This window comes from Ovis aries, chromosome 3 (assembly GCF_016772045.2).
Source record: "Ovis aries strain OAR_USU_Benz2616 breed Rambouillet chromosome 3, ARS-UI_Ramb_v3.0, whole genome shotgun sequence".
Lineage (NCBI taxonomy): Eukaryota > Metazoa > Chordata > Mammalia > Artiodactyla > Bovidae > Ovis > Ovis aries.
In genome coordinates, this window is record NC_056056.1 from 70,127,770 (window position 1) to 70,152,145 (window position 24,376).

The 24,376-nt window shown below is 35.0% G+C and overlaps 1 protein-coding gene across 4 annotated transcripts in view; it reads left to right on the forward strand.

The window, feature by feature from the left end:
* The window catches only part of PSME4 (proteasome activator subunit 4), a 96,366-nt gene that overhangs the window by 27,575 nt on the left and 44,415 nt on the right, over positions 1-24,376 (forward strand). For all 4 annotated transcript variants that reach the window (XM_027966831.2, XM_015094386.3, XM_060412198.1 and 1 more), the window contains 16 exons: positions 6,248-6,292; positions 8,030-8,179; positions 9,444-9,507; positions 10,227-10,301; positions 11,472-11,594; positions 13,992-14,084; positions 14,850-15,115; positions 17,611-17,797; positions 18,567-18,656; positions 19,376-19,440; positions 19,729-19,879; positions 21,035-21,133; positions 21,348-21,417; positions 21,882-21,949; positions 22,549-22,764; positions 23,209-23,366. In XM_027966831.2, the coding sequence (XP_027822632.1) occupies positions 6,248-6,292; positions 8,030-8,179; positions 9,444-9,507; positions 10,227-10,301; positions 11,472-11,594; positions 13,992-14,084; positions 14,850-15,115; positions 17,611-17,797; positions 18,567-18,656; positions 19,376-19,440; positions 19,729-19,879; positions 21,035-21,133; positions 21,348-21,417; positions 21,882-21,949; positions 22,549-22,764; positions 23,209-23,366 (1,920 nt within the window). The remainder of the gene's footprint in view (positions 1-6,247; positions 6,293-8,029; positions 8,180-9,443; positions 9,508-10,226; positions 10,302-11,471; positions 11,595-13,991; positions 14,085-14,849; positions 15,116-17,610; positions 17,798-18,566; positions 18,657-19,375; positions 19,441-19,728; positions 19,880-21,034; positions 21,134-21,347; positions 21,418-21,881; positions 21,950-22,548; positions 22,765-23,208; positions 23,367-24,376) is intronic.

Below are 24,376 nucleotides of genomic sequence, written 5' to 3' on the forward strand. Positions count from 1 at the left end.
TATATGAAGCCATATAAAATTTGTGCAGTTGACTTTTGCCAACATAAATAATGTCCGTGTTTAATTTTTACAGCATGAATAGCCTTTTGTGCCCTACCCAAAAAGGATGACAGTCCAAAAAAACATGAAGCATTTCAACAACAAAACTATTAATGAAGTTCTGTAACATCCTCATTTTTTGTGTATCACTAACTGCCAATGATACTTGGTTCTAAAACAATCATCAATATTAGTTACATATTTATATGCAAATCTGTATATGCTCAAGGATTTGGTTTTGGCAAATCAGATGTGGCAGCAGAATTGCCATTATGCTGTAATTTTTTCTTTAGAAATCATGAATAACCTTAGGTAAAATTTTCAGCAAAACAAAATACAGCCTTCCTTCAATTTATTTGTTAGTTGTATTCCTAGAGATTCGATGTCTATTAATAAACTGTGAAAAATAGTTAACGTTAAAACAGTTATCTTTTATGTTCAAAAAGTTTTAATCTATATGGCCATGTATTGAGATATTTGAAAGTCTTGCAATAATAATTTTTTGTTGAGTTTGGCTGTTCTGTGAATTGCTGGATATCTGGTATACCTGGCTTTTAATCACTAAAGTTTCAATGAGTCCTCCCTACTAATTGTGATAATAAAAAATGTCCCTTACATTTCCAGAATGCTCCCTGCATGTGGTTAAAGTCTTACGGATTTGTTTTCTCGTTTCTTGCTTCCATGCAAGTTAAAGTTTCCTGCCTCATTAATCAGCCCTTCCTGTTTTCTTATCACTAGTCCAGCACTTTCTTTTTGTCTGTTTTTAATTCTGTAAGATGCAGGTCTTTTAGTTTCCAAACCTATATTCTTCCTGTTCCTGTGCATCTCAGGCTGTCCACTTAATACCTCCTACCTTTTCCCCAAAGAGGTTTCCTAAGAGGTATGGTATGAGGAATTTCTTGGAATTTTTACATTTTATCTTAAACATTCATATCTTCATTAAGCTTATTAAGTCATGTTTTCATAAGTAAAAATTTCTTCCCTATGTATCTCTTGACTAAAGTTGATGCTCCAGGAAGATGAGCTTTATTGGCCTAGTGGCTTGAAGTACTTACATACCGGGCTGTATGCTTCCACTAAAAGGAGCGCACGTTGTGAAGTGCAGCTCTGTTGATGCAGCCTCTTTCTAAACCTGGTGATTATTGTTCCAGTTTTAAGGAATCAGGAAGAATACTGGGAACTACTTTTGAGGGAGCACTTCCTTGGTGAGAGGCTGCACCGCAGGACAAAATTTGGAGCTTAATGTGTCTTCTGTTTAAAAAACAAGATAGAAAATTATACTTAAAACAGTTTTTCAGGACTATAGTTCTTTATTCATTGTGTCTCATTTCTTGTAATCTTTTTACTGTTATTATCATATTTTACTTCTCTGGAAAGGAGAACCTGTTACTGTATTTCCATTCAGGTCACACTGTTTAAAGTTATATAACAATTAACTTTGAAAGATTTTTGAATTCTTTGCTTCTTGGACTTTTCTTCATCACATTTGCCTTGATTTTTAATACCAGAGGAATCTAATGGTCTTGGTTCTTATGCAGCAATATTAGAGATACTATTTGGAGAGCCAGATAACAGTACTTTTTGTTCTTCACAGGTAGTCTCTGTCCCCTGAATTTCTAAGATGGGGGGGGGGGGCGGTCACTGAGAACATTTAAAAATGTACTTTCCACTAAAGATTCTATTTATAAATAATACAGTAGAATAGCAAGTGTTCATAACCAAGGGACTTTTTATAAACATTTTATTTTAGAAAATTTTCTTAAAGAACCCTTTAATATGGCATGCTTTTGGAACTGGTATTTTGTTTTGAGTACTTTTGTCTTAGATGTATTCTGACACATTTTGAAACAGTTCTGTCAGCTGACTGCATGTGCTGATGACTATTTTTAGAATACTATTTTAGTAATCAAAAGTGAAAGGTTGCTTCATTTGTTAACTGTTTGTCTTTCAAGTCTTAAACTCCTGTGCCTTATGTAGTTGTCTTTACTGAAACCACTGCTTAGAATGCCGTGCATTTCAACATGATTTTAAAAGCTGGTTCCATTGTTTGGAGCAAGGATTATAAACTTGCTTCTCCTTTCCCTTGGTCTTCTCTGTCCCATCCTCCTCCTTCTCCTTTGCTTCCTTTCCCTCTTTGTCCTCCTTTCTTTTCTCCTCAGGGGCAAAATACCCTTTTTACTCTTAATCTGTCTTACTTTCTACTGGGGAAACAATTTGTAGGGGTTTTGTTTATTATTATTCAGTAGAAAAATTAAAATTGGGGAAGATCTGTGAACTTAGTACCAGCTATGAACTTAATACTAGCAACTTAAGAGCTGCTTACTGTTTACTTCATAAAAGAAGCATTTGAATCTTTGGGTCATGGTTTTATGTCATGAAACAGTGTCCCACGCACTTAACTGGAGTAGCATATTACAAGTTACAAATCTAGGCAGCACACTAAGGAAAAGAGAAGAGGGCAGATGATGAGATGGTTGGATGACTTCACCGATTCAATGGACATAAACGTAGGCAAACTCTGAGAGATGGTGATGAACAGGGGGGCCTGGCGTGCTGCAGTCATGGGGTCACAGAGTCAGATACGACTTGGCGACTGAACAACAACAAAATTTTGTGTGAAGTGGCTGTGATAAACGACTGCTTGCCGATAAGCAATGTTAGGTTTTAAAAGATTAGCTTTGAGATGGCTAGTGTTTGACTAACTGATGGTAGATTTGTTTGATTTAGGAAAGTAGGAAACAATGGATGTATTAAGTTACAGGGAGGTTGAAGGAGAGGTATGTAGAATATACCAGGGTTACAGTTTCCGAGTTCATTTATAAAAAAGCCAGTCTGATTACCCTGAAGTTAATTTTTAGCTTGAGAATTGTGAAGTGAAGCTGAACGTTCTGGCCATGGGCAGTCCATACGACTCCCGTCTTGACTGTCATTTGCTGTACATTTCTTTGATTTCGACATGAACATGGTCCGGTTTATATAAGTCCACTATCTCAGGAACTGGAGGCCAAAGCTTTTGGCTTTCCTCAGGCTTCTCTGCTACATCTTTGGCATTTACTTTATTAACGTAAGGAATCATAAGGAACTTGCTTCCCAAAAAGGAAAATTCACACAGAGTCATCTGTTGAAACTGGGACAAGAGCTCAAGAATTGGGACAGGAACTTACTTTCTGCCCTGATAAATAGGGTGGCATTTGGGGGAAGACTTTCCTATTTTGATGCCATTTCCTAAATATAAATTAATAGCTACTCAGAGGCAGTAGAACAAGTATAAAAGGAAAATTAGTAAAAAATTTTAGTTTTTAAGGAGATTGGAAATATAATTTATTTTGGCTAAATATGAAATAATTATAGTTAACATTTATTGTGCTTCATTCTGGGCCAGGTAACTGCTTTCTTTACATTATCTTGTTTAATTTTTGTAAAAGCCTAATGAGAGGTAGGTATTACTGTTCTTATATAGATATAAGGCTATATAATATTTCTCTCCGAGTAAATAGTTGGACAAGTGTTCACCTTCAAATCTGTCTAACTCTGAGCCCAAGCTGTGAACCATTCATTACGTGATATACTGTGGCTTTCTTTCCAACCTAACATGCCTTAACTAAGAGGGAAGAGTGTTTGAGAAAACCCACCCAAAGCTCAGTTCCTCTGTTAGATCCCTTTTGATTTATTTTTTAAAAAAAGTGTTTTGAATTGTCACTTTAACATTAGAAATTGCCAACAGTTGGGAAAATTTAAGTGATTATTCACTCCCTCTAAAAATTAGTGAAATATAATCTAGTAGCATCTAGCCTTAACCTTTTATTTTATTTTTAAACAGAAACATTGTTCCCTTCATCTTGAGAGATTACAAGAATCACAAAAGGTCACTATACAGATATCACAGGTTAGAGAGATTGTACCCTTTTCTGGATAAAGAGCATAAGTCCATTGGCACAGGCTTATACATAAGGATGGGTTGAATTTGACTTCATTTAGATGAACTGAATCACATTCCCACACACCCCATTCCTCTAGTGAGTGGAGTGACAGCTATCAAGTCTTACAATAACCACCTGTCCTTCTGAAGCATGAAGGGAACTGGAGAAAGCATAGCTATGCAGCCTTTTGTGACTGGCTTTCTAGAATCATTTTTGATATTATATGAAAATTTGTTGGTAGAATAGAAAAGTTACCAGTAAGCATAGCAGGTTTTCTGTGTTGTACTATCAAATAGAAATACTGCCACAGAAATAGTTAAAATTAAATGTAAAGTTAACATGAAAACAGACATTAGGAAGTGTAGAATTATAGATCTTCTGCTTATTTCCTTGAATTATAAGTTTACCAGTTTAGAATTTTTTGTTTAGAATTACCTTTTTTTAAAATCTATATTTAAATTGATCTCTTATTTTGTTTGTAACCTGATGGACCTTCATATCTTACCTATGAGTTCTAAAATTTGTTTCTCAGTGGGGGTCTTCAGTCCAAACTAAAAGAAGATCCAAAGATCCATGCTTTTATTTATCGCCCTGATAGAAAAGGTTTATAGAGCTTTGTAAATTAATAAATATATAAATATGTTAGTAATATATGTATATATGTAAATGAACACAGCCTTGTTATAAGCCCTTCAGAAATGCCCAGGAGTAAAAATCATAGTTGTGGTCTTCAGGGAGTTGTAAATGTAGTTGGAGAGAAGTTTGCCTCACTCTCCCCACCTTTTTAAAAAAAAAAAAAAAAAAAAAAAAACTAGGCAAGCTTAGATGTTCCCTCAATTAAACTCTGATTCTGAATTGGTGAGTTTTTTTGTAAGAGAAGTTATCTCTCTTTGATAATCGGAAGATGCTCCACGGTGGCTCTCCAGCCATATGGTCATCGTCTTTATTTTAGAATTACCTCATGAGCTGTAGCCCAATTTCCTCTTCAGTTAATTTTATTCTAAATATTTACTTTTGAAATTAAAGAAGATTCTTACTGTTTCAAGTAATGAAGTTAATAGTTTTCTTCCTTGGTTATATACTACATTGATTACTTGTGCTGAGTTTGGTTTGTGTTATTCCTTAGAATTTCCTTAAGAATTTCTTAAGATTAGTTCTTAAGCTTTCAGAGACGTTGGATAGACTTTTGGACTTAAGAATTCCAAGAAGCTTAATGAGAAAGTGTCAGGTGGAAGCACTGCCTAAAAGTTACCTCTTTCCCCCATAATTTTTTCTTCTGAGCTGTAGGGACTAGCTTTATTTTTACTTGTATACATCATACTATAAGTAGGCACACATGTATTTTAAAATTCCAATTCAAAATCACTCTATGTTTTGTTGATTTGTATTTGACCTTCTTTTGACTGTGGCCTAGTTAATATTTTAAGTATTCCATTCTGGTGATGTGTGTTTAAACTAGTACACACTAGACTTTTCATTAAAATAGAAGTGTTATTTATAAGTTCATATTCCAGTGTTTATTTTGCTTTACTAAAGTCACTTGAACCACCTACAAGTTGGAAAATAAATTACAGCCTTTAATATTCATCAACTAACTTTTTAAGTAGCTGGTCAAAAAGGTGGCTGTTGTTATTTTGATAATTGTTCCTGGCAGTACAGTGCCTTGGAGGGTTGTTAAACTCTCACCGGTAGGATACAGAAAACTAGTCTCCAGCAGCTGCTGATAGCAGCACTCTAGACTTTGCTGTTTGTTTGAAGCCTCCAAGCATACTTCTTGATGTGTTGATAAGTATGGTTATTGTTGCCCGCTTTGTAAAGATTGAAGATGATTTGCCCTTTTTCCAGTTTTTTTCCCTTTCGTTCATTGTATAGAATGAACAAAGTGAAGACAAAGGAAAGAGTAGATTACAGCATTTAGGTAGGAATCTTAGGACTTCCTTGGTGGCTCAGATGGTAAAGCGTCTGTCTACAGTGCGGGAGACCTGGGTTCAATCCCTGGGTCAGGAAAATCCCCTGGAGAAGGAAATGGCAATCCACTCCAGTACTGTTGCCTGGAAAATCCCATGGACAGAGGAGCCTGGTAGGCTACAGTCCATGGGGTCGCAAAGAGTCGGACACGACTGAGCGACTTCACTTCACTAGACTTTTATGTGTATGAAAGAGAAGGATTAGTTATTGCGTGTACACAGGTAATATCTAACTGTGTATCTTAGAGATATTTATTAATTGAATTATATCTGTTCTTAAAATATACTAACCTAATTTACCAAATGGCTTTTTCCCCCCAGTTCTGTAGAAAATGTTCTTAAAACACTTGTGAAGAGCTGCCGACCGTAAGTAGCTTCTCAATTTATAAATCTTCTTATTGTTTCTGTGGACTTTTCCCCATCTTTAGTATGCCTTGAAAAGGAAATTAAAGATATATATAGTGTCTGACATTGTGATGTTAGTCACTGAGCGCAGTATTATTTCCAACTCTTGAACTGAACTTTTCAGATTTCATTTATAAATTCAGAAAGGTTTAAGTGGTGTGGGTGTCAGTCACCCATTAGAAAGTAAGAATGCAATAATGTGTGTATAACTGGCTTCATTTGAAAGATATCCCTAGAGTATTGTTACTTAAGTCAAAATTATTTTCCAAAACGAGCCCTGTAGGTATTATATAAAAATGAATAATAAGAAGGTGGCCCATACTTTTTTTTTTTTTTTCCATTTCAGTAGACTGTTTGACTTTAAATATCCCATATTCTGATGTTTAAAGATAAATGTGGATAGAATTTAGAAAGTCTAGATGTATGGTCTTGAACTATTTTTTCATTCTTATTTATCAGGCTGTTCTAAGACATACTTCTGGTATGAATGCAGTGAATTCTTTTGAATGGAAATTTATATATTTGTCATATGCTTATTATAAGAGTTGAAATTAGTTTATAGATCAGATATTGTTGCTGACCTACTATACTAGTCAGTCTTGGACAAACGTGTTTTCAAGATATAGAATGTCTCCTTTTTAAGAAGCTTAAGAACTAACCTAAGTTATTCAATAAGCTACTAGTGAACATTGTCATTTTGTGAAATTTGATCATCACTGAGGTATTTACTGGGTTTTAGGTTCTTAGATAATTTGTAGAATGCCAAGCTTTTATTCTGGGTTACTCGGCTGACAGTTGACTCTGAAAAATTAGGAAGAGGATTCAGTGTATAAGATCTTTGAAGATAGGCAGTGAAGTATGATTCTAGTAGCACAAAGATATAAAGATATAATGAGATTAATAATATGATGTAGAGGCCAAACTTCCAAGTGTATTTGCAAGGGTTTCCTTTTTTTGGCCCGTATTCAAATCAGAAATTTTAATATGCTTGTCATTATTTTAAACCCCAGTTGCCTCCCCATTTGGGTATCCATTCCATACCCAAATGAATAATGGGTCATCATTATCTGCTTGTCTTCATTTTGTGTTTGTCTATACACTTCTGCTTTTAGTTTTCGGAATCTTCCATGCCCCAGCGATGCTCCTGCCCATATCTTAGAATGTTAGAGCCTGTAGGACCAGATCATCTAGCTCAGTCGTTTCTTATACACAGGAGAACTCAGGGTCTACTGAGGGTAAATGGTTTGTTCCTTAGGTGCCAAGAGGTTCCTGGGCTGATATTCTTTCTCACTTTGCTGATTGTCTGTTTCTTATATAGACTGGGTTCTCTGTGACAGGATTTTTTTTTTTTTTTCTATTGCTGTTATATAGCACACAGGAAGGAAAAAATAACAGCAATCATGTTTTAAGTTTGTAGGTGACTTTAATGACTTTGTGTTTTATCTGAGATTTATCAGCTTTATAGCATTTTTCCAGGGCCAAAGACAAGAAGAAAATTTACCTTATCTAACTTAAGTGTGACAGGCTATTTATTTTAGAATTGTAAAAATGTGTGTTTCTTGTCAGCTAACTTGACATTGGTAGTGTGTGATATTATCTTATGAGTACATTCCCCTTCTCCTCCCTTCTTGTCAGTCATATAATGATGTAGAGCTTTTATTCAGTGATCAGATACATGAAAACTTTCTTTTTTATTAGGTATTTTCCAGCAGATGCCACAGCTGAGATGCTAGAAGAATGGCGGCCTTTAATGTGTCCTTTTGATGTAACAATGCAAAAGGCCATCACTTATTTTGAAATATTTCTTCCTACCTCCCTTCCTCCAGAACTTCATCATAAAGGTTTTAAGTAAGTGTATATATGTGTGTGTATCAATAGATTCTAGAATACAATAGGGAATGCATATATGTATATATGCACACATACGCATATACATATATGTATGTATGTATGTATATGTAGGCAAACTAGCACAGTAATAAGTAAAAAAGAAATTACCAACTCAAGCATTATGTTTCTTACACTTGAAGTGTATGTGAAAGCTAAAACAATTAAATATCAGTTTGTAAATAAAGAGAAAGTAAGGCATTTATATATCAAGCCACATAAGATGTGGGCTTTCAAAGATATTGGGAGAGAAAGAATGATAACTGCAAAAAGGAATTGAAAATTTCAATAAATAGGCAGTGATGGAAATGTTACATTGCATAGAGTTTAGAGAAGGGAAAAATGTTTTTCTAAACCTTGATTTTAACCCTCATCATGTAGTATAGTTTTTCTTGGGTCTCTCTCTCTCTCTCTCATAACTGCAGGTATATAATAAACCCTAGAATGAAAAATACTTAGATTGTACTTTTATGAAAAAAGGAACAGGTGTAAAAAAAAGCTAGAAGGATAGTAGTACCTATCAGCATATTACGGATGGGAGGGTTGTTATGCTTGGCCCTCCAACCGTCTCTCCCAGCATGTTTTCTATAGTGAGATGTCACATCTTTTCTGTCTGTCAAGTCAGAAATTTTGTATCTAGCTGTATATTTATGAAATTTTAGTTTTAATTACAGACTTCTAAAAACTTTAAATTTCTTTGACATTTGTGAAAATTGGTTAATAATCAAGGGTGTTTTTGCCTCTGTATTCTCTTCACTTTCTTTACTTTGAGATATTTTTTTCCCACTTTAATTTAATTGTTTTGTGACTCATTTCTTTTATGGAACTATTGCTGTAGTGCTAGTTAATGGTGTAATTACTAGTTGGCCTATTAAAGAAAAGAGAGTAAGGGAGAGTTGCAGGAACAGGTAGTGAAAGGAAAGCATTAAAGGAGAAAGGTATGGAGAGGAAGGAGAAGCTTAACAGTGTTAGATAGGGATAGACAGTTATTTAGCAATGGAGTAGAAATTTAATGAGATTATTCCTTTTAGCTTAAATAAATTGAAAAGGGAATATTCAGACAAAAGTAATCTTTTGTTCCATTAAGTTTGTAACTTTCAGTGTTATTTTTTCTAGATTGTGTAGTTTTGGTAAGAATAATAGATTTTAAAAAAATACAAAGGATATCTGGCTTTAAACCACTTTCTGTAAATCACTTGCTATTCATAACATTTTTCTTCTTCAGACTTTGGTTTGATGAATTAATTGGCCTTTGGGTTTCAGTGCAAAATCTCCCACAGTGGGAGGGGGTGAGTATCCTGTTTTTTTCTTATATACATTTTAGTTTGGAAGTAACTATTAGATCATTTGATAAGTAACTTCAGTTCTGTCGCTCAGTCGTGTCTGACTCTGCGACCCCATGGACTGCAGCATGCCAGGCTTCTCTGTCCCATCACCAACTCTCGGAGCTTGCTGAAGCTCATGTCCATTGAGTTGGTGATGCCGTCGAAGCATCTCATCCTTCGTTGTCCCCTTAAAATTGGCTATTAGCGATGTTGTAATCAGTTTTTTAGAATTGTATTTGCTGTATTCTAAGAGAACTAGACATTTCTTTATATTTATTTATTTATTTTGGTTTTATCACTATCTGGAAGTATATGCATGTACTGTGAAGTACATGAAGAGGAAGGCCCTGTTGTACCCCTCATTCGTATGGTGCTGGATACCTAGTGGATGTTTTCTACATGTATTTGATTAAAAACTTCTTTATCTGTTTCTTGCACTGTGGATGATGCTTTATTATCTCCTTTTTTTAAAAATAAGCATTTCAACTGCATTTGATTTTGTATGGGTGACGAGAATCAGGACCTAAATTTGGAAATTTGAAAAGACTGAGATATAAATATTAAATTCAGTTATGCCAATAACGATTGTTCTGAAAAGAACAAATGGATAAAGGATGTGACTGTGACCCCTAAAAATAACAAATGTATTTACTTAACTGTCTTTCTTTTTCGTTTACTTTCAGCAACTAGTAAATCTCTTTGCTCGATTGGCTACAGATAATATAGGGTATATAGATTGGGATCCATACGTACCAAAGGTAATTAAGAACATTTGAACAAATACAGTAGCACTGACATCATCTTTGTATCTTTAAGGAGAAATGTGTGTGGTTGCTGATTTCTAGCAGCACAGAAACAATCAAATTCTTTGATTGTTAGTAAAAACATAAGTAATTTATAAGGATGGGTCATTTATTTTCAAAAAGTAATTAGATCATATCAAGCTATCATAAATGTTTGATTTTTTTTGTCTTACCAATGCAGGGCATGAATTTAAGTTTCAGAGTGAGTAATTTATAAAGTACTAAGAATATTATTCAAGGTGTCATACATTGGTCCCTTCCAGTGAATTTTTTGTACTGTATTGTTAGTTCTTGTAGAGTATTCCCCACTTTTAAAATCACATTGTGTACTTTCCAAGAGTAAATAAAGTTGGAAAGCGTCTCTAGGTATGCTGCATCTCGGGTGGTGGTTCCCATGCAGGAGAATCGCCTGTGGCGCTTCAGGAGGCCTGGAGCCGGGCTGTGGTTGATTCTGATGCCCACGGGCACTAGAGCAGGGCTGGGGAGCAGCAGGGGCAAATGCTCTGATTGCCTTTGCTTGTGCTGCCTCCCTCTGTTGCCAGCCAGTAGAAACTAAGATGGAGAAGTAAATTTCTCCCTCCGTTAGCCCCCATATTTGACGTATTTAATTATGTTTTAAATATAAATCCAATTGTATTAAGATCTTACATGACTGATTAAAATGCAGATTCTTAGGGGAAAGCCAAGCCTTAAAATTTAAAGAGGTAGAGAAATCAGCTAGAAAATATTTTTGTGCATCCTTGGCTTGGAATGAAAACATAGGAAGAGTAATTTTGTGTGCATTTAGCGAGGCAGAATGTAGTCAAAATATTTCACATTGAACTACAGTTACCTACTGTTTGCCTTTTTATGCTTAACTATGTGCCACTGGCCTGTTTTGGGGTACCTGAGTATTGAGTGCTTCATAACTGCATGCCTGTGACCTCAGAGTGTCATTTTAAAAAGGTATCCAGTTATTTATATGAATTCCTAAGGAATAAAGCACATTACCAAACAGTATGTCATAAAAACTAATCAAATGAAAATATATACCGTAACACCAATATATAACACGTAGGTTATTTAATGAACGAATTACTTGCTATTTGTCAATAGTTACCCTTAATTCTTTGTTTCTTTGTAAAGGTATTTACAAGAATTCTGAGAAGCTTGAACCTCCCAGTGGGAAGCAGTCAAGTGTTAGTTCCAAGATTTTTAACAAATGCTTATGATATAGGACATGCTGTAGTATGGATCACTGCCATGATGGTTTGTAGTACATTATGTTTGTTTTATATAGTTCCTATAAATTTGGGGTTAACCGTACAGAAATTCTGCATAATCGCATAAGTCTAAATTAGTGGCTCAGTTGGTCATTTGATTTTTGGATATTTTCTGATGCAGTAAACTTATGTTTCTCAGACTCAGAATATAGTCATAATGTACCATTTAAAAATCTCCTTAAATAATGGACCTTTAAAGTAAGGGTCAGAAGTTCAGAGTTTTGATTATAATGATCATTTCGTAATGTATAGAAATACCAAATCACTGTGTTATGTACTGGAACTAACAGAGTTGTAGGTCAGTTATACTCTAAGTAGGGGGACAGAGTTTCTAGAGATTCAGAATGTCTGTAACAGTTTTGCAGGCTGAGAACCAGAGTCATGGGTAAAAGGACTTTCCCAAGTCAAATTGGTAAAGTGAGATTTGAAAGCAGAGTTTGGTGTATGCTCAGTATTAATGCATTTATTGTCAGTGTTCACATAAAACATTACACTGAACACAAAGCTTGTTGACAAAGTAATCTTAGTGAAGAGAGAGAAGCATAAAGGATTATTTTTCCAACATCATTGAAGAGAAGTAAAAATACAGTCTACATTTTTATATCATCTTTTAAATAAGAGTATTGGAACAACTTTTATACCATAATTCTCTTAAGTTTTCATTCATATTGCTTCGCAGTTATCTCCTTTTTGAATTACTCTGCATGTGACACTCAATGTTGTTCTGTGTTTGCTATTTTTTCCCTGGTTACACTGCTCAGTTGGCTGTTTTTGTTGAAAAGACAGAATGGTTGTGAGAAGTTTAGCTCTTAAACTATTTAACATTTGTTTTTGCGTGTGCTGGGTTCTCATAGCTCTGGGGGCTACTATCCAGCTGCAGTGTGCGGGCTTCTCCCTTGGTGGCTTCTCTTGTTGTGGGGCATAGATTTTAGGGCACATGGGCCTCCGTAACTGTGGCTGTGGACTTTAGAGCACAGGCTAATTAGTTGTGGCACACGGGCTTAGGTGCTCCAGATCATGTGGGGTCTTCCCAGATCTGGGATCAAACCTGTCTTTTCTGCATTGGCAGGCAGATTCTTTACCACAGAGCCAGCAGAGAAACTCAGAAGTTTAGATAGTAAATTTCATTGTAAGATGAAAAGAAAAGAAACTTTCAAGCTTTTCTTTTTTGGTTGTTATTTTATTATTAAACAGAGGGGAAATCCTGTTTTCTTTCTGATATTCAATAAGAGCAAAAACATTTGAATATTTATCATCTTTTTTAAGCAGTGAGTTGGAACTTGGGCTTTAGGGAAAACAGGATCAGATAGTGATTGGTATCAGGCTCATTTTAGTTGCTGTTGCTCACACAGTTGTTGGTATTGGCAGCTTCATTTTGTGTTAAATATGAATATTTAATATAATTAACAGTCAACAATGTTAGAAGTTTGAAAATTTTTTTTGGTATTTTGCTATGGAATTATGGTCTCAATAGTTTGATCTAAGTTGGGAAATGTGACTGTGGGGAAATGTGACTTTCATTTCAGCAGGAAGACATGCTCCTGGTGTTACTGGATAGTCTACTTTAGGTCTGTGCTGATTCTTTTTTAATTGAAATAATAGTTGGTGTATAATACTATGTTAGTTTTGAGTATGTGACACAGTGACTTGCTATTTTGCATACATTATGAATCTGTGCTGTTTCTTGAAAAAGATCATCTTGAAACAGACAGTTTCAAGGCCTTTATATTATATTTTAGTCCTATATTCCCAAGGTTGTTCAACTTGGTAAAGTGAGTGTTAGCCTTTTCCTCCTTTCCCCCTCCCCGTGCAACCCTAGTTATATTGCTCTCTGGTTGGTTGTTTTGTGTGTTTGTTTTGGTAATAGATTAAGAAAAAAAAAATCTTTTTCTTTTGAGTCAAAATATGGTCAAATATAATAAGTTTAATCACTTGAAACATTTAGAAGTACTAATAAATATGTGAATGCATTTATGTAAATCTATATTTCCTGCAATGAGGAATTCTTGAGTTCTTCAGTCATTTAAGGAATGCTTTTTATGCTTAATGTTGTATACTTAGTTATTTTAAGATGACTGCCTTAGCGGCAAAAGTTATTTACCTGCAAACAGTAAAAGATACTGTTAACTCTGAATTGAGAGATATCTTTTCCATTTTATGGTTCAATTTTAATAAGTTGCCCTTATTTTTAGTAGACTGTCTTGATTTATATGAAATTCATCTGGGAATTGTTTCTGACTTTCATTCAGAGGTGGAACTGGTTTTTGCCAGCAGGATGAATGTGAGCCACATTAGTGATTTGTATATAGGCCTGGGCCTGTTCACCCTTTCAATTTTACAGAATTACGTGGGTAATAATATTGCTGCTCTTTTATCTGAACAGGGTGGACCAAGTAAGCTGGTGCAAAAGCACTTGGCTGGTTTGTTTAACAGCATCACGTCTTTTTACCATCCTTCAAATAATGGCCGGTGGCTGGTGAGTCATGTTCATATTTTACTCTTACGGTATGGAATTTTATTTTAAGATATAGTCACATGTGACTATTGCCTATTGTGTACATTTTCTATAGTTTAAGCTTTCCCTGTGTGAGCATGATTATGTTTACATTAAGGTGCCGTGTTTATAGAACATATAGAAATAAATACTAATAACTGGTGACAAAAATACCAGTAACTGGTGACAAAATGCCACAAAACGATAGAATCATCTTTTCAGTTTTATTGTGTGTATGCTTTTTTTTTAAGTTGCTGGGTTATGGCTTTTCAAGTAATGAAAGACTCATGTGATGCTAGAAATTAAAACTGAAATTTGAAAGTGTTTATTATTATTGATGATTAATTGGTAAGAGTATTTTATTCTAACTAGTTAGACCATACAAGTTCTTTGTAATAAGATTATACAAACTGAAAAAAAAAAAAAAGATTATACAAATTGTTAAACAATAAGGTCCTAGTGTAGCATGGGTGACTATATTTAATGTCCTGTGATAAACCGTAAAGGAAAAGAATATAAAAATGAATATATGTGTATAACTGAGTCACTTGGCTGTACAGCAGAAATTAACAGCATTATAAATCAACTATACTTCAATAAAATTTAAAAAATGAAAAGATAGATTGTATTTTAAAATTATTATACAAGCTGTTATTTGAAAAATTTTTACTTGGGACAGTAGAGGAACTGTGAGTATCTCTGTGAGAACGACAACCTACCTAGGACCTTCTGCTTCTGTCTCCTCAGAACAAGTTAATGAAACTACTTCAGCGGTTGCCAAACAGCGTTGTTAGAAGATTACATCGTGAAAGATACAAGAAACCTTCTTGGTTAACTCCCGTGCCTGATAGCCATAAGCTTACAGATCAAGATGTTACAGACTTTGTACAATGCATTATTCAGCCTGTCCTCTTGGCTATGTTTAGCAAAACTGGTAGTTTAGAAGCAGCCCAGGCTCTGCAGAACCTTGCACTCATGAGACCGGAGTTAGTAATACCCCCTGTACTTGAAAGGTAAGTGTAGGTTCACATGCTTCATTGAAGCCTCAGCTGTGTTCACTGTTACTCTGGTTATCTATCTCTTCTACTCTTCTGCTTGGCTTTCTTTTCTTTTCTGTGGCTTGTTTTGCTATCTTGGTACTTATTCCTGTTTCTAGAGGGGAAACAAGATATTTAAACCTAAAGATTGGTAACTTGATAAAGATTTATTGACGAGAAAAAGAAAATTGACATGAAATGAATAAAGTAAAATATTTTGACTTATGTGCTCATTCTAGTTATTGAAGTTTTTGCTTATAAATAAACCTCTGGCTGTTTTGTTTCACAAAATGTGAGTGTCACTAAATATTGAGAACATGGCGGTGAGAATAATTCTGGATGTCTGCTTCTTAGGGTCAGTGATAGAGAAGAAAATTTGTCTAGCTTTATTATTTTCATGTATTATATATATAACCTTGTGTGAATTATTTCTACTATGTCAATTTCATTGTATTCATTTTGTTTTGTATGCTGGAATAGTAACAAAAACAGGTCTGCATTTGCCTCGTCGCTGTCGTAATACAAGCTTGGCGTGCTTCACAGGAGATAGCCGCTCTCAGTGGTCTTGAGTGTGCATGAGCAGATGGCTTACGCTTTCTTGTATTCATTCTTTGCTGCCTGAACTTCAGGTTTAGGATTCTTCTCTAAATGGCTTCGTTAAAAGCGGAAGAATGTTAGATTTTGGAGCCCAGAGGGATCTAAGGGCTTGAGTTTCCTAAAACTCCGATTTGTCCAGGGTCCTTACTGGCAGCATGCAGATGACAGCCTGTTTTCCGACTCACTGTTGAGAGAGGAAAATTGGTGACGTTTGCTTGGCGAAGGGTATCCTACCAAATGAGGCTCCATTATTTGTAATTGGAGTTGCTTGTGCTATCTTGCCCTGTGTTCTTTGCCATAAATATTTAAGTTGCGCGTCACTATTCCAACCTCCCCTGTCTTTTTGTGTCCATGTCTTAGGGCATGGTAACTTCCAGCGTGTCCAACTTAGTTAGGAAATGGAGTGTGAAAGTTAGGCAGTTTCTGCTCTGTCTTCAGCCTTCACTCTTCGTTGCCGCTTGGCCTCCACGTGGCAGCAGGAGCTCTTGGTCAGTGGTGGGTCCCTTGATCTTCTTTGGAGAGGAGAGACTTGCCTCAAGAGACGACTTCAGTTGTTTGCAGAATTAAAATTTTGAACTGAGGTGTTTGGTATTCCTTTACCTTCCCTTTGTTTTGCCTTATTTCATTGTTTTCCAGGTGGTGAATTATGACTGGTGAGATTAATCTTTAGTTGAAGGAACAAAGCTTATAAATACAAATATGAATATCTGTCACCTTTTTCTTTAGTAGTTGATTTTTGGACAAATTTAATCTCAACCAAGATGCTAAATTGATAAAATCGACAGTACAATGACACTTTTTGAGACTCAATTTTAATTTTGTCCTGTTTAGAAGTGGCTTGGCTAGCTTTTTTTGTAGATTTTTTTTTTCTTTTAGAAAAACAGAAACTTTTTTTTTTTTTTTTTTTTAACCACACCTCATGCTTTGTGGGATCTTAGTTTCCTGACCAAAGATTGAATCTGGGCCGCCAAGGCAATGAAAACATTGAGTCCTAACCACTGGACTGCTAGGGAATCTCCAAGTTAGAGTCTTTTAAAAAGTAAAAAATTTTAGACACTTGATTTTACATCTCCTGAAGACATCCTCTGCCAAAGCATTTTTGGCTTATTTTATTCATCTTTTAAAATAAACATAGGTTTGGTTATATTTTTTAATTCTAGTTAGAAATCCTCCTTTTTTCCTACTTTATTTAGAAATTTCCTTATTGTTTATTTACCTTTTCTGTTAAGAAGAACTTACACTGAGTGCATTTTGGACTCTTTTCCCCTGTAGGAGAGAGTCTCAAAAGTGAAATCACTGAACCGTAGAGTGGGTGTTCTTCGTTCTTAAATACTGACTTAGTGATCAAAGATTGCATGTCTTATTCCCCCTGTTTTACTCACTCTACTGTTAAGAATATTCTCTTATGTTTTTGAGAGCTGATTTCCAACTTTAGAACACAGTCCTTTTTTAAAAGTATAAAATAGGAAACACTTGAACATTTTAGTAAGATTGTTTTTTTCCGTTAAAAGAGAAGAGTGGAATAGTAGTGTGTTATTGCTGATTTCTAATAATCACTGATGATTAAATTAGATGCAGTCCTGTAGGAATGTGGGAATGGATTAAGATGCTGAAAGAATACAGAAATCTACCAGCTAATAGTATTTACACTGTGGAATTGGCATGAGGAACTGTGGTGAGATGTCAGGGAATTGGGGAAGCATGTACCCTTCCTTTATTTCTGTGATTCTGTTAACCTTGAAAGCAAATGTTCACTCAGAATACTCTGCTAGCGGAAAAACCTTTAATCCAAGATGAATTTAGTAAATTGTTTAATGTGTTCCATATGTTTATCTGTCATGGAAAATTTTTAAAATTCTGTTTTCAAACTGCAGAACATATCCTGCACTAGAGACTTTAACAGAACCTCACCAGCTCACAGCTACTTTAAGTTGTGTCATTGGAGTAGCCCGCAGTTTGGTATCAGGGGGCAAGTGGTTTCCTGAAGGTCCAACACACATGCTACCTCTGTTGATGAGAGCATTACCTGGGGTGGATCCGAATGACTTTAGTAAATGCATGGTGAGCATATTTGTAATTCTCTTTTCTATGTCAGATTTAATTGTGTAAGTGGATGTCCTGTTACTTTTTCTTCAGATATTCTTTAGAACACAGTAAAGTGTAAAATTTCTTAATGGCAGCAGAATTATACCTGCAGATGCCCAAGTTTATACCCATGAACACTTAGTTGATCTATATCAGGTCTTCCTTAGGTTAAGTCATTTCCCATAACTGAATGCATTTATGATCATACAGTGTTTTAAAGCTTATTATAGATTTCCTATTCTGTGTAAGCAGATCCATTAAAAATGAAAGCATATGATTATTTGTACTTCTCTTTGCACTGGTCACAAGGAGCATGATAAAAATTACTGGGTGTGAAATGCTAGACTCCCGTAATGTACAAACCTGACTTACATATTGTTCATCTTCCCTCTTCGCTGGTCTCCAGCTTCTCCTTCAGCATTTTCTATCTACACTTAGTTAATATTACATTTTTGGTGGAAGCCAAGTAACATCTTAGTGACCAAAGGTTAGAGAACTTTGTGCTTAAATCTAATAAATAACTGTATGAAAATAAATTTAGTACAACTTCATTACTCAGTTATCAGCTAGTTAATTGTGAAGAACCTCAAAATGTTCAGTTCTAAGCAAAAAGCTTTCAGAAAAATTGTTGTGGTATTTCCCTCAGAATAATTTCTTTGGTACTTGATAGTAGCTTATGGTATATGTGTATTTTGGAATTAGAACTCTATGTAATTAATGTTTGCTCTTTTGCATCTTTCCATAGATCACATTCCAATTTATAGCAACATTTTCCACTCTGGTGCCTTTAGTAGATTGTTCATCCGTACTGCAGGAAAGAAATGACCTCACAGAAGTAAGGATGCTTTCTGCTTATAAAAAGATTGGTCAACTGAGTTGTAATTCCTACTGTATATGAATAGTAATATTTGAAAGTTTAAAAGCAGCTTTGCAGAGGTGCTGACAAATTAAAATTACTGTTTTGTGACTAGAATGATATGAATGGAGGGCCAGGTCATCACTGGTAGGATAGTCTGCAGAGCACCCACCAAAGAGGGTGGGTGAAAATAGTCTATTCCAGTAAACAACTGAAACGAAAAGGTGTATTTCAACTTTTTGTTTTGTTAAGCAAAAAGTGATGGCATTTTGTTTTTCCATTTTATGTTAGCAATAAATCTGTTGAGGAAATTGGAATCATTAACTGTCTGTTTTTTTCAGAACTATTTTCTTTGTGACATGTATGTTATTATCTTACTTTTGGCATTTAGATGGTTAGCTAGTGAGATAATCCTTTATACATGCACAAGCAGTTTGAAAACCATTAACTGATTTTTAAAATATAGCTGCCTGAACTTCTGTTTTTGGCCCTTACAAAATATGTTAATTACTACTTATTTTGGTTCCTGGGAAGTAGATGAGTTATTCTAAGTTGATAGGGGAATTTGGTGCTGTTTCTCATAGTGCTCAGTGTAATAATATAGTATTAGACATATTTTGTAGACTATAGTTGAGTTTTATTCCAGGGAAAAAAATGAAAGCCTATTTGAAAATTTTCTGCACATTGACATGTTACAGGTAGAGCGAGAACTTTGTTCTGCCACAGCTGAATTTGAGGATTTCGTCTTACAATTTATGGACAGGTAAGCAAGTACCTCAGATCTATTTAATGTCTGATAGATACTAAAAAATAACAATGTCCTGTCTCAGCAAACTTTAGCCTTACTCTGCATTGCAGCCTGTACTTAATTACTATGCAAGGGTGGTAATTCTTCTGAGGTTACAAAGGGATAATTGATTTGTGAGCCATATACAAATGAAATACCTATCATTTGCATTATCTTGACAATAAAGATTTATCTAATCAAATCAACCAAAAAAGTTAAGCCAGTTTTTAGTTGCTAAAATTGTATTTTCTTTGGGTCATTTAGATGCTTTGGACTCATAGAAAGTAGCACGTTGGAGCAAACAAGAGAAGAGACAGAGACGGAGAAAATGACTCACTTGGAGAGTTTGGTCGAATTAGGTCTGTCTTCTACGTTTAGTACAATCCTCACACAATGTTCCAAAGAAATATTTATGGTAAGAGTGCATTGCTGCAAAGAGCTACATTCCAACTTGTATTTTTATTTGACGTTTTAAAAATTGAACTTCAGGGTACTTGTGTGCATATCATACCAGCTTCTCCTTCCTTTCCATATTAAAATTTGAAAAAAAATGAGGAATTCCTGGCAGTTGAATAGTTATGACTCCATGCTTCCACTGCATGGAGCATGGGTTCAGTCCCCAGTGGGCAGCTAAGATCCCACATGCTGTGTGGTATGGCCAAAATAATAATAATAAACATATGTTAAAAAAAGGTATCTTCAAAGAGAAACAAAATTTTATATTCATCAGTTGATGAAAATGTAATGAGAGGCTTATGGGAACTTAATCCTGTGTTTCCCCTAAGAACTTTGGTTCAATATTTGCTAATTCAGTGCCCACAGCAATTTTGTAGAGCATAAGTACTACATATAACAAGAATTGACTGTGACGAAACTTTATATATTTTTATTCCTTTACTGTGTTTCCATTTCTGTTTCTTCTTTCTCCATCTGAGATTATCATTATGCAGTGTTTGTCCTTGTTAAAAGCTAAACTGCTTTACAGCTCCATGAGATATTTACTAAGATTATGTTAGTATAAAGAAATTAACATAAATAAAATCTTATTTAACCAGAGTCTTCTGAAAGGAGTTGTTTATAATTTTCAGCCTTGTCAATCCATGTCTAGACCTAATTCCTTCATTCAGTAATTAAAATTATCTAATTGTAAAATTAAGTAGAATGCTTCACATCATTTAGAGGAGAGAGAAATACTTATAGTTTGTAGTTGTCCGAATAACAAACTAAATATTAGATACTCCTCAATATTCCCTCTGTTTTAAATTGACCAGCAAGATAATTAAATTGCATTTGTTTCCAGCAGCTTTAGTTTTGTGTTCAGCATTTCTATAGCAAATAAAATCTTGGGCCTCAAGTGTTCTGGTCACATTAGGGCCTTGTGCAAAGGCTGTTCATAGACCTGAACGTAATATTATTAAACAAATCTTTATATATTCAGGTGGTTAAATTTTTCCTACTTGATTATTTTTTAGTATAGTCTGAGTAACATTTTCTTTCATGTTTAAAAAGATGTTTCAGTTTTTAAAAAATGCTAGTTAGACATTTCCGTTTTTATGTTATCTTTTAATAGGTGGCCCTTCAGAAGGTTTTTAATTTTTCTATTTCACATATATTTGAAACAAGAGTCGCAGGACGCATGGTGGCAGACATGTGCCGTGCTGCAGTCAAGGTGAGTTGGGGTTTTTTGGACCGATGAAGTAATGAATCAATAGCCAGCAGTTTTATGTGGTTAATTATTTTAGACATGCTTGTCATTCTTAAAATACACATATTTCTTTCATAGCTACCCTTATTTGCCTCTGAAAATAGTGCTAGTGTGTACTTGTGACTGTTAAATATTTGTGCCTCTCAAAAAAACCTTATACAAACAAATATGTTTTCAGTGCTGCCCAGAGGAATCTTTGAAGCTATTTGTTCCCCACTGCTGCAGTGTTATAACTCAGCTTACAATGAGTAAGTCTTAAGGTTATTATCTATATTTATGATTTTGGAAGTTTTTCTTGGTTTCTACAACTCTGCTGATGGAAACAGATTCTCTAAGCTGTGCAGTGTTTTAATTTTGCAGTTTGGGGTAAAATTGCTTAAAACAAGGTTATCATCCAGATTGACAGGTAGCTTAGAAATTTTACCCTATTAAATTAATGTTTTCATACATACAAGAACCATTCAGAGGTGGCATAAAAATAAAAGGTATTTTGTGAGATGTGAAGGGGCAGGAGTCCTGGTAGGTGTGTTTATCTTTTGAAAATTGAGTTTCCACCTCCGCTGGAGCAAGCCTAGCTTAATGACGAAAGAATGAAAAGCTTCCTAAAACAGACTTTTCTCAGCTATTAGAAGTATTAAATATAAATATTTTTAAATGATGGATTTCATTGGATTTTTTTTTTTCCCCACTGATACTATTTTGCTATTTTTAGATGATGATGTATTAAATGAAGAAGAGCTAGATAAGGAGTTACTATGGAATCTTCAACTTTTGTCTGAGGTATTATAAATCTGTGGAATAAGAAAATTTTCTGTGAAAATGTTGAGTTGCTCTGAGGATGTATCCTCTGTTTTTGAAAAATTGACTTCCAAACATGTTAAGTTAGAAAGATTTGGATCTGACTACAAAAAAGCAGACAATCCCATTTTCTTGTTTTGAAAGGAGTATGATAATGGTTGACTACTTCATGCCTCATGTTTTTAATTCTAATGTGGATAGCTCATTAATTGATGAGTTTATCAGATGTAGCATCTTCCCCTTCCCCATATTTTAAATTTGGCCATCAATCAAACTTCAGTTTCCTCTACAGTTTAGTTCAGGAACCAAAGAACAGAGAAATCCAATTAAGTTTTGTCTCTTCAGGGGGTACACTCTTGAAAAGGATGTTACTAAGGCACTGAAGAGCCTAAGCACAGAAAATGTGTTTTTGATGTTAAGATTCATTGTTAGAATATAATTAAAATAACAATCTTAAAATTAATTAAATCCATTTTAAGAAACATTGTCACTATTTTAGACAACTTTAGTAGCCAAACATATACTTTAAATATTGATTCCTGATCTTCTAAACAAAGTATCTTCAAATGTTTTCTTCCTAGATTACTCGAGTGGATGGGAAGAAGTTGCTTCTTTATAGGGAGCAGCTTGTAAAGATTCTCCAAAGAACCCTACATTTAACCTGTAAGCAGGGTTACACTCTGTCTTGTAACCTTTTGCATCATCTTCTTCGTTCTACTACACTTATCTACCCTACCGAGTACTGCAGTGTGCCAGGCGGCTTTGACAAGCCTCCTTCTGAATACTTTCCTATCAAGGCAAGCATTTTCAATAATCTAGGATTCCAGGATATATTGGGTTATTTTTCTAAGGGATTCAAAGTGTGGGTTTTTCCCCTGTTGTGTACAAAAGTGTTGGTTTTCTTAAAAAAAATTCTTTATTTTTAACATAGATTACTAAATCTATTATTAAAATGTTTTAAACTTGAAAAGTGTGGTGTAACTTGAGGGCAGAGTGCAATCATAGCCTCACATAAACTTACTGTTTCGGTAAACTCACATTTGAGTGGCTCTTCAGGGAGACCTTTTTTAGGAATGATAATGAAGGAATCATGTGATGTCTGATGTTTTTTTGGTGTGCATTTGTTGCCTTAGGTTTGGTTTACTTATGCATTTTCTTTTAAGCCTTTTAAATTATGTGTGTATGTTCCCCCCTCCCCCCACGTCAGCTTCTCAAATTGCTGGTTAAATGCTGTCTTGTAGGACTGGGGTAAACCAGGGGACTTGTGGAATTTGGGGATCCAGTGGCATGTTCCTTCTTCTGAAGAGGTGGCTTTCGCCTTTTATCTGTTGGACTCTTTCCTTCAGCCTGAGCTCAGCAAACTCCAGCGTTGTGGGGATGGAGAACTCGAAATGTCTAGGTTAGTTTTCTTTTATAACCAGTTAGTGATGTATAGTTGTGGACTAAAACGTTCTTTTCACACCTCTCCCTCTCTCTGTGGCATATCAGATGTATTCATTTTCAGGGTCCCACAAGGTGTGTTTTGGATGCCTCCCATAAATGTGATTAGAAAACCATTTAAAATGGTTTATAGTTTAGCAACAGAAAGTTTCTCGTAATTAAACATCTGAAATAGGAAAACTCGGAGTTTTTTCTAGTTTGCTTTTAGTGCCTTCTGCTTAGCATTTTCACTTGTGCATATTTTGGGAAGTGTGTATAAATATGCCTGCTTTGTAAGGAAATGCCTGTTTCTCTAGATTCACTGAAGCTTTTACTGGCTCATTTCTTTTTAGTAATTCATATTTTGGTATTACTATTACCTAGAGAAATATCCCCAAGATTTTTTTTTTTCTGTCCCAAAGAGCTTTAACAGCAAACAGTTATTTGAGACTATTTTATATGTAGTAAGAAAATTAGTGTGTATCAAATAACAGGAAATTTTGAATAAGCAAATCCACTAGGAATGGGGTTGGAAGAGGAAGCCCTTTATATCAGCTGTATGTTACTCTGAACTGCTTTTTGAAGTAAATGTTTACCTAGTCTGTTTTAAAATTTTGGCCATGCTGTATGGCTTGTGGGAGCTTAGTTCCCTGACCAGGAATTGAACCTGAGCCCTCAGCAGTGAAAGTGCCATGTCCTAACCACTGGACTGCCAGAGAGGTCCCTGTGTTAAGTCACTTCAGTCGTGTCTAACTCTGTGCAGCCCCATGGACTGTAGCCCTCCATGTTTCTCTGACTGTGGGGATTCTTCAGGCAGGAATACTGGAGTGGCTTGCCATGCCCTACTTCATCCATTCTAAAAGATAGACTGTAGTAGGGAATCTTCTATAAATAGTTTTCCCTTTTGTTAGTGGTTGTGCTCTTTGGATAAAGAGGGAAGTATATTCAGAATTGCTTCACAAAGGGCAATCAGTTGTTGTTACTTGTGAT